The following is a 10606-nucleotide window of genomic DNA, read 5'->3' on the forward strand; positions in this document are numbered from 1 at the left end:
ATGGATCTGACCCTCTGGCAGTCTTCCTTGTCTCTTTGATTTTACATTTCCTGGTAGACATTTTTATTCTTTGTAAGTCACATGAGTAGAGAATGAATAAGAAAGTAGGCTACAGGTCTCCTTAAGCAGGAACAAATTGGTACTTTTCCATAAATTTAATTTGGTATTAACAGTATAATAAATTAGCAATATGTAAGAGAAAATTAAAATAATTTTAAAAAGAGGAGAATTGAACTAGAAACATGTAAACCATAGAGATTTAGCTGCAGTATTTTAAGTATAAGGAAATCATGTAAAGTCTAATCTGTATCCTTCAAAAGATCAAATCAGTCCTCTGATATTTCTCCAGGGTACTCTTACCTACTAATCATTGCCTTTCTGCTTCTCTGCATTTCCCACACCTGGATCAGTCTTTTTTTTTTTTTCAAAGTCTGTCTTCCTTTATTCACTGTGATTTGTATTTATTTTTAACCTCTATATTAAGTCTTGAAGTACATATTTATAAATTATTAAACATAGATGGGTGCATTCTAAGTTTTTATCCCCCATTTCTGCTCTGTCAGGTTTTGTTTATTTCTTCTAAGCCAAAAGGATGAGGGACACGAACATCTTGGATTACTCTTATTTCAAGAAACTGAGTCAGTCATATAAAAGGGCATTTGTATGTAAGTGTAAGTTTATCATAATTGTAATAAAATTAATAACTTATAGTGTTTTTTTTCTCTTTTCCAGAAGTCTGCAAAGTTGATAACCAGCTAGAGAAGAGTCAGGAAATCCAGGACAGACATTTCAGGCAAGCTCCATTTATCAACAACAAAACACTGACTATAGAGAGAGGTAATGTATTAGGAAAAATGTTTAATTTCAGCACATACCCAGTTTCTTCTGTTAAAATACTTTGTAAATGTGACACAAGTGGTATGAGTTTGAAATATATTTCAGAATTAATTATTGAGAAAAACTATTTAAGAAAGAAGTCTGATGATCTCAGCACATATGGAAAATTATTCCTTCGTATTAACCATGAAAAAACTCATGTGGGAGAGATACCTTATGAATTCATTCAAAATGGAAAGTACCTCAGTCATAATGAAGACTTCATGCCATATGAGAAAATTAAAAATGTAGAGCAGTCTTTTGACTACAAAGAATGTGGGAAAGATTTCTGTGAGAAGACACTTTTCATCACATATAAACAAGCTCACAAGGGACAGAGTCCTTGTGAACACAGGGAATGTGATAAAACATTCTGTAATTATTCAACCCCCCCAAAAAGAGAAAGTCTTTATGAGTTTAATGAATATGGTAAAACCTCTGAGAAATTATCTCTCTTGAAACATAGAGTTCATTTGAAGGTGAAAGATTATGAACATATTGAAAAAGTGGATAATTTCAGCAGATCAAACTTTCCTGACACAGGAGAGAGAACATTTGAATGTAACAGCCTGAGGGAACCTTTCTGGGAGAAGTCAGTTCTTAATGTAACTCAGAGAACAGGCATAAGAGACAATGTCTATGAATGTAATGAATGTGGAAAAGCATTCTGTGAAAAATCAAAACTCACCAAACATCAGAGACTACATACAGGAGAGAAACCCTATGAATGTAACAAATGTGGGAAATGCTTCTCTAGGAAGTCACTTCTCACTTTACATCAGAGAATCCACACTGGAGAGAAGCCCTATAAATGTAATGAATGTGGGAAATCCTTCTCTAGGAATTCACACCTCATAATTCATCAAAGAACTCACACAGGAGAGAAACCCTATGAATGTAAGGAATGTAGAAAAAGCTTCTACCATAAGTCATATCTCACAGTACACCAGAGAATTCACACAGGGGAGAAACCCTATGAATGTAATCAATGTGGGAAAACCTTCATAAGCAACTCAGTTCTCACAGTACATCAGAAAACACACACAGGTGAGAAACCCTATGAGTGTAGTCAATGTGGGAAATTTTTCTCCAGGAATTCATACCTTACAGTACATCAGAGAACTCACTCAGGTGAGAAACCATATGGATGTAAGATATGTGGGAAAACCTTCTGTCATAAGTCAGATGTCACTAAACACCAGAAAACTCACATAGGGAGGAAACCCTACAAATGTAATGAGTGCGAGAAAACCTTCAGTCGCAATTCAGGCCTAAAAGTACACCAGAGAACACACACAAAGGAGAAACCCTATGAATGTAATGAGTGTGGGAAATCCTTCTCTGAGAAATCAGTCCTCACAGTACATCAGAGAATACACACAGGGGAAAAACCTTATAAGTGTAATGAATGTGGAAAAACCTTTTACAATAAGTCAGATCTCACTAAACACCAGAGAACTCACACAGGTGAGAAACCCTATAAATGTAAGGAATGTGGGAAATTCTTCTCTAGAAATTCATACCTTACAGTACACCAGAGAGCTCACACAGGGGAAAAACCCTATGTGTGTAAAAAATGTGAGAAAACCTTCTACTATAAGTCAGACTATACAGTACATAAGAGAACACACAGAGGGGAGAAGTCTTCTCACTGTGATCAGTGTGGGAAAACCTTCACTTTTAATTCAGTCCTCAGATCACATCAGAGAACTCACACAGGGGAGAAGCCCTATGAATGTAAGGAGTGTGGGAAATCTTTCTCTGAGAAATCAGTCCTCACTGTACATCAGAGGATACACACAGGGGAAAAACCTTATAAGTGTAATGAATGCGGGAAGCCCTTCTCTCATAAGTCAGATCTCACTAAACATCAGAGGACACACACAGGGGAGAAACCCTATGAATGCAGTCACTGTGGGAAAACCTTTAGTTGCAACTCAGGTCTCAGAGTACATCAGAGAAGACACATAAGGTAGAAACCCTATGAATGTATTGAGTGTGGGAAAACCTTTAAGAAATCAGTTCTCACAGTACATTCAAAATTACATACAGGGGAAAAAAGTCTTTTAAATTTAGCAATGAGAGAAATCTTAGTATCTAACATTTCATACCTTGAAATACAATGGAGAATTCACACAGGACATGACCCCTATGAATGTAAAGTGGCAAATTTTTTTACCCTAAGTCATATTCCAAAGTAAATGAAAGAGTAACCATAGGGGAAATTACTATGAATGTAATGAATATCTATTAATAAGACAACTAAAAAATTAATACATGTAGAAGAAACCCTACTAACGTATATAGGAAATGTGGGGAAAATATTATAAGTTAGGGCTTGTTAAACAAATAACTTATGTAGGAGATAATCCTGTGAATCAAATGTATGTAGGAAAATGTTCTTCCAGAACTTGGCCATTACTAACAGTCAGATAAACCACACCTGGGGAGAGCTGTCAACATCTTGTATTTTTTTGAAAACTTAATACACAAGTTGTACTTACTGTATGTCAGGGAAATAATAGGGAAGATACCTGAAGAATACAGCAAATATAGTTGAGCCTATATCAAGAAATGCCATTTTACTGAGCAGGGCGATGTTGAGATGAAGTCTTAAAGATGTTTTGAATGTGAAGGCTTTAACAGAATTCAGACTTTATTATATCTGAAGATTGTTTTGAAGGAAGCCTGTCAACAGGAAATATGGACAGAAATTTTCCTTTAGATATGATGTTATTCTAAAAGTTATATTTTGCACTTATTTCAAATCATTTAGTAGAAATAAAACTGAAAATAGACATTTATAAAAGTATTAACTGGAATATGAAGCTTTTTTAAAAGCACAAATAAATTGAATAATCTTCTCAGTCTCTGATTCTACTTTTGGAGAAACACGTATCAGCCCATGGGCTTCCACATCATGAGCCATCACATGTTTTTGATGAGTCTGCACCCCAACTGTGCTGTTACCCATGCAAATACAGTTGGTCCTTCATGTCTGTGTTTTCCTATCTGTGGTTCTGTGGTTGGTTGAATCCACATATGCAGAACCCAAGAGTATGGAGGGCCTACTGTAAAGAACTTGAGCATCAGCTGATTTTGGTATTTGAAGAGGTGTCCTGGAACCAGTCCCCAGCAGATACTGAGGGATGACTGTACTGCCTAATTGTCTGGTTCATCCAGGGGCCTACCTCTAGGGGATCTCAGAATGGACTAGATCCCCAGAACAATTGCCAGGATCAGCCAGGGGCAGCATTGAGACTGCTTCTGCTTCCTCTTCTTAGGTTCAGTAACCGGAAACATTGAGTGTGAATGAAGCTAGAGTACTGGCTAGAATACTCTAGGACATAAGACCTCAGTGCTCCCATTTAAAGTTACAGGAAGCTTTTCATAGCCCATTCTACATACTATAACTGTTACCACCTTTCACAGTATTCTAAATTTGGTTAATACTGATCCCACATGTCTCATTACTTTTACAATAATACACATATATTATTGTGTGTATGTGTGTGATATAACTGGGAATGAGTTCTGCAACTTTTGTCTTCAAATGCATGGTTTTGGTATTTATACATGTTGATATATTTTGCTTTAGTTGATTCATTTTAATAAAATGTAATATATGGGGTCTTCCGTGGCAGTCCAGTGGTTAAGACTTCACTTTCCAATGCAGGGGGTGTGGGTTCGATCCCTGGTCAGGGAGCTAAGATCCCACATGCCTTGTGGCCAAGAAACCAAAACATAAAGCAGAAGCAATATTGTAACAAATTCAATAAAGACTAAAAATGGTCCATATCAAGAAAACTTAAAAAAATAGCATAATATATGACTATGTAACTATAACAATATTGTCCATTTTTCTGTTTATGATTTTTAAATTTTTCAGTTTCAATATAAAGTAATAAGGTTTGAGGGTTTTTTTAATCAACTTTGAAGTATAATTTAAATGTGGTAAAATATACCCTATTTAAGTAGCTGATTTAATGAGTTTTAATAAGAGTATAACCATATGTAATCACTCCTGCAATTAAGAAAGACAGCATACCCTTTATGCAGAAGGGTTCCTCATTCCCCTTCCCAGTCCCTCCTGGGATGTCCCTATCCCTTCTGGCCCCTGGCAAACCAGTGATCTGCTTTCTAGCGCTAGGTTAGATTGATTTTTTAAATTGCATTTCACATAAATGGAATTATACAAGATGTCCTCTTGTTTGTCTTCTTTCATTCAGCATGATTTTGAGATTCATACATGTTTTAGCATGTATCAGTAAATACCTTCATTTTTATTGCTGAGTGGTATTCCACTGTATGCATATATTACAGTTTTTTATCCATTCGCCTGTTGTTTGCAGTTTTTGATTGTTAAGAACATAGCTGTAATGAACTTAATGTGCATTTTTGTGTAGACTGGTGTTTTTATATCTCTCGGTTAAATACTTAAGAGTAAAATTTCTGGGTTGGTAGGGTTATTATATGCAATATCAAACTTTTTTGAAGTGGTTGTTCCATCTTACATTTCCATCAGCAGTGTGCAAGAGTTGCAGTTGTTCCACATTTTTGTCAATGCTTGGAATTGTCACTTTTTGATGTAGCCATTCTAAGGAGTGTATAGGTTTTTCATTGTGGTTTTCATTTATATCCCTGATGAATAATGACGTTAAGCATCTTTCAGTTACTTATTGGCCATTTATGTATCATTTTGTGAAGCATCTGTTCATATCATTTGCCTCTTCTTAGTTTGGATTGTTTATCTTCTTATTATTGAGTTATAAGAGTTCTTTGTTAATTGTGAACATTTTCCCCAGTCTGTGGTTTTTCACAAAAAGCTTTTCATTTTGATGAAGTTCAGCTTATCAGTTTTTTCTTTTCTAAGAAATCTTTGCAGATCCAATGGCATTGAAGATTTTTTCCCCATGTTTTCTAAATGTTTTAACTCTATGTTTAGGTGTATGATCTATTTTGAGTACATTTTGTATGTGGTCTATGGTAAGGGTCTAGATTCATATTACTTCATTTGAATATTCAACTGTTTCAGCTCCATCTGTTGAAAAGACTACCCTTTCCCCACTGAATTAACTTGGCATCTTTTAAAAAATCATTTGATTATTTGTTTATGTGTGTGTGGGGGTCTATCTATGGACCCTTTATTTTGTTCCTCTGACCTTTATATCTTCTTTACACTGTCTGTGTTCCCTTATCTTTATAGTAAATCTTTTTGGAAATAGTATAAGTTCTCTAACTTTGTTCTCCTGTTTCAAAATTGTTTTGGTTATTCTAAGTCCTTTGCATTTTCACATACATTTTAGAATGAACTTGTCAATTTCTTTTAAAAAAAAAGACAGCTTTAATATTGTTTTATGATTTCACTGACTCTATAAGTCAGTTTGGGGAAAATTGGCCTCTTAATAATATTGACTCTTCTGATCCATGAATATGATATATCTCACCATTCAATTGGTGTCTCAGTGAAAAGAGAAATCTTAGCCTGTGGAGGCAAAGAGGCTTCCTTGACAAGGTGCTTGTGCTGGTTGGGTCTCTCTTGTCATTTCGGCCCACCTACCTCTGTTTCTTGGTAGGGAAGGGGAGTGCCTCCCCAGGCTGCCTGTTGTTGGATGGGATCTTCTAGATCAGTCCCCTTTGCCAGCGGTTCTGGCTTGCCTGGAGCTGTCAAAATGATTCCCTTTTAATCTGGGGAGAAGAATGAAACTACCTACTTTCTGTTGCTAGGTTGAGGGTTGGGAAACAGTGAGTCTGGATGGCCTTCTACTGTTGAATGGAGGGATGTGCTACAGTTGTTCCTCCAGTCCTGGGGTCATAAACCAGTTTGCCTTTTTCTTAACACTTTTCACAGTTCACTGTTGATTGTCTCATATTGTTTCATAGGAAGAATTTTACAGAGAGGAGCAGGGAGAAATGGCTCTACACCATATTGTATAAACCAATAGTTTGCTTTTGTTTTTTATTTATCTCATCTATACTTTTGGCCTCCTTTCCTCTCACCTTTTTGAATTTGAATGTACATTTTCCATATTCCATTTTATCAGCGCTATTGGCTTATTTACTATGCCTCTTTTTAAAATTATCATGTAGATGTTTTAAATTTACAGTAGGCTTCTTTAATTTGTCAAGTCTACTTTTAAGTAATAGATCATTTAACATTTAAAACACATGAGTGTACTTAAATTTCTCCTATTATGCACTGTTTTATCATATTTTCCATTTCTTTGTTCATTATCAATCTCACAATATACTATTGTGCTTACTTTAAAATTTCTTTTTAAATAAATTTGAGTGAAAAGTATTTTATATTTGTCTCCTTATTTTACCATTTTTGATGTTTCTTATTACTTGTGTGTATTCACATTTTCATCTGATATTTTGCTTTAGCCTAAGAGAATTTCATTTAACATTTCTTGTAATGCAGTACTTCTGGTAATGAATTTTCATAGGTTTTCATTTCTTTATTTGGAGGGGAGTTATTTTACCTTTTTGTGAAGGTTATTTTAGCTGGTTATAGAATTGTATGTTGGTAGTTTGTTTTCTTCTAAGGCTTTAAAGATGTCATTTCATTGTCTTTTGCCTTAGATAGTTTGTGATAAGAAGTCTGAGGAAATTTTTATCTTTGTTCCTCTGTACATGTTTTTTTTTCCCCCCTCAGACTCATTTAAACTTTTTTTTAAAACTTCTTTGTTCATATCTTTTTCAGGAAATTGATTATGATGTGCCTTAGTTGGGGTTTTTTGTTGTGTTTTTTTTTTTTTTTTTTTTTTTTTTTTTTTTTTTTTTTTTTTTTTTTGCATTTATCATGCTTAGGGTTCTTTGATCTTAGGGTTGTAGTTTTTGTCAGTATTGGAACCCATTTGCCTATTTATTTAAAAAATATTTTCCTGTCTCTCTTTTCTTCTAATACTTTAGTTACATATATTTTAGACCAGTAGGTACTGTGTCATGGACACTAAGCCTTTTATTTTATTTTATTTCATTTTATTTTGTTTTGTTTTTTCTGTTGCTGTATACCCCACAGCTATTTTCCATTATTAATATCTTAATATGGTACATTTGTTATAATTAGTGAACCAATATTGACACCTTATTGTTAACTGAAGTTCATATCAGTACTTTAATATTTAGATCCTTAACTTTTCCCTAATGTCCTTTTTCTTTTCCAGAATCCCATACCTATCAGCACTTAGTCCCAATTATACCCTCATCCTCATCCCTAACAACCACTAAATCTTCTTTCTGTCTCTATGGAGTTGCCTATTCTGAACGTTTTATATATAAATTGAGTCATATACTATGTGGCCTTTTTTTGTCTGGTTTCTTTCACTTAGCATTATATTTTCAAGGGTCATCCTTGTTATAGCATGTAAGAATACTTCATTCTTTTTTATGACTGGATAATATTACATTGTAGAGTTACCATATTTTGTTTATCCATCCCTAGGTTCATGGACATTTGGATTGTTTCTGCTTTTTGACTACTATAAATAATGCTGCTATGAACACATATATTACATGTTTTTGTGTGAATTTTTTTATAACTAGGAGTGGAATTACTAGGAACTTGCCAAACTTTTCCACAGCAGCTGCACCATTTTACATTCCCACCAGCAATGTATGAGGGTTCCTGTTTCGCTAATACTTACCAGCACTTGATATTTTGTATTTAAAAATTTTTAGGCATCCTAATGGGTGTGAGTGGTATCTTATTGTGGTTTTGATTTGCATTTCCTTAATGACTAATGATATTGAGCATTTTTCATGAACTTGTTGGCCACTAGCATATCTTCTTTGGTGAAATGTCTATTCAGTAGATTATTTCCCCATTTTTTAATTGGATTCTTTTGTTTGTTTTTGAGATATAAGTGTTCTATATATATTCTGGGTTGTATACCTTTATCGGGTATATAATATGCAAATATTTTCTCTCATACTGAAGGTTGTCTTTTTACTCTTGATAATGTCCTTCCTTTGATGCAGAAATGTTTTAAATTTCAGTCAACTCCAGTTTATCTTTTGTTGTTTGATTGTTTGGTTTCATATATAAGAAATTGTCTAATTCAAGATTATGATTTTCACCTCTTTCCTTCTAATAGTTTCGTATTTTTAGCTCTCACACTTAGGCCTTTGTCTATTTTGAGTTAATTTTTGTATATATTCTGAAGTAAATGTCTAACTGCATTCTTTTGCATGTCAATAACCAGTTGTCCCAGGACCATTTGCTGAAGAGACTATTGTTTTTCTATTGAATGATTTGGTACCGCTACCCGCATTGAACATTAATTGAGCATAGATGTATGGGTTTATTTCTGGACTCTAAATTCTATTTTATTGATCTATATGTGTGTCCTTCTGTTAGTACCACACTGTTTTGTTTTGTTTTTGTGGCTGCATCACGTGGCATGTGGGATCTTGGTTCCCCAACCAGGGATCGAACCCATGCCTCCTGAATTGGAAGCATGGGGTCTTATCCACTGTACCACCAGGGAAATCCCAGTACCACACTGTTTTGATTACTGTAGCTTTGTAATGAGTTTTGACATCAGAATACATGAATCTTGCAACTTTGTTCTTCTTTTTCATTATTGTTTCTGCTGTTTGGGGTCCCTTGCAATTCCTTGTAAATTTGAGGATCACCTCTTCCATTTCTGCAAAAAAAGCTGTTTTGATTTTGATAGGGATTACATTAAATCTGTAGATTGCCTTGGGTAATATTGTCATCTGAACCATATTAAGTCTTCCAGTCCAGGAACATGAGATGTCATTTCATTTATTTAGGTCTTTAATTCTTTCTGTGATGTTTTGTAGTTTCAGTGATTTTTGTGGGTTAATCTTGTATAGTGCCACTTGATGAATTGTTTTGGATTTAATCCCTTTTTGTGTGAATTTATTGGGATTTTCTATTTGTAGCTTCACCTCAAATGCCATCCATCACCTTAGACAACATCAGTCTGTAAATATTTTTGACAGATGCCCTCAGGAAGCAACTTTAGCACTGGGCCAGTTTTGAATTAGCTGAAAGAAATACAAGGCCTTTGAGCTGTGCTATCAGACAGGTCAGATAAATATAAGTGTTTGTGAATGGGGTCTGTTGTGATTCTTCTAATATTGGAAATGTGGGCTATTATTTTGACATTTTATTCCTAAGCTGGAGAGTGAGGACTGTGATGGGGGCAAGTTAGAATGTCCCACAGTTTCACTGTTCTTACCAAAAATCAGCCATGTTCCTTGAATTTGCACTCTGACTTGGATGCAAGGCTTTAATTAAATTCCAGATTTCATAACGTTGATCCTGACAGTTTTTGCCCATATTTTTGTTGCTTTTATGGAGTTGCATAATTTTGAGTTCCTTACTCCACCATTTTTGCTGACACCACTGTGATCTATTTTGAGTTAACTTTTTGTTAAACTTGTAGGTCTGTGTCTGTGGTCATTTTTTCAGATATGGATTTCTAGTTGTTCACTCCCATTTTTTGACAAGACTATCCTTTCTCCATTGAATTCTGATAAGAATGACCTGGGTTCCTAGAGATGACTCTCTAAAGGCACAGAGAAAGAATGTAAGTTCCAGGACTTCCCTGGTGGTGCAGTGGTTAAGACTCTGTGCTTCCAATGCAGGGGGCCCGGGTTCAATCCCTGGTCAGGGAACTAGATCCCACATGCATGCCACAACTAAGGAGCCCACAAGCTGCGACTAAGTAGCTGGTGAGCTGCAACTAAGGAGCCC

General features: G+C 35.0%; 1 protein-coding gene across 1 annotated transcript in view; it reads left to right on the plus strand.

Moving 5' to 3' along the window:
• LOC103088306 (zinc finger protein 33B-like) overlaps positions 1 to 10606 on the plus strand; it is a 77316-nt gene that overhangs the window by 21061 nt on the left and 45649 nt on the right. Inside the window, 2 exon segments of the mRNA XM_007461905.1 lie at positions 733 to 1355; positions 1425 to 2937. Of these exon segments, the coding sequence (XP_007461967.1) occupies positions 733 to 1355; positions 1425 to 2937 (2136 nt within the window).

Source organism: Lipotes vexillifer, unplaced genomic scaffold (assembly GCF_000442215.2).
Source record: "Lipotes vexillifer unplaced genomic scaffold, Lipotes_vexillifer_v1.1 scaffold1268, whole genome shotgun sequence".
Classification (NCBI taxonomy): Eukaryota; Metazoa; Chordata; class Mammalia; order Artiodactyla; family Lipotidae; genus Lipotes; species Lipotes vexillifer.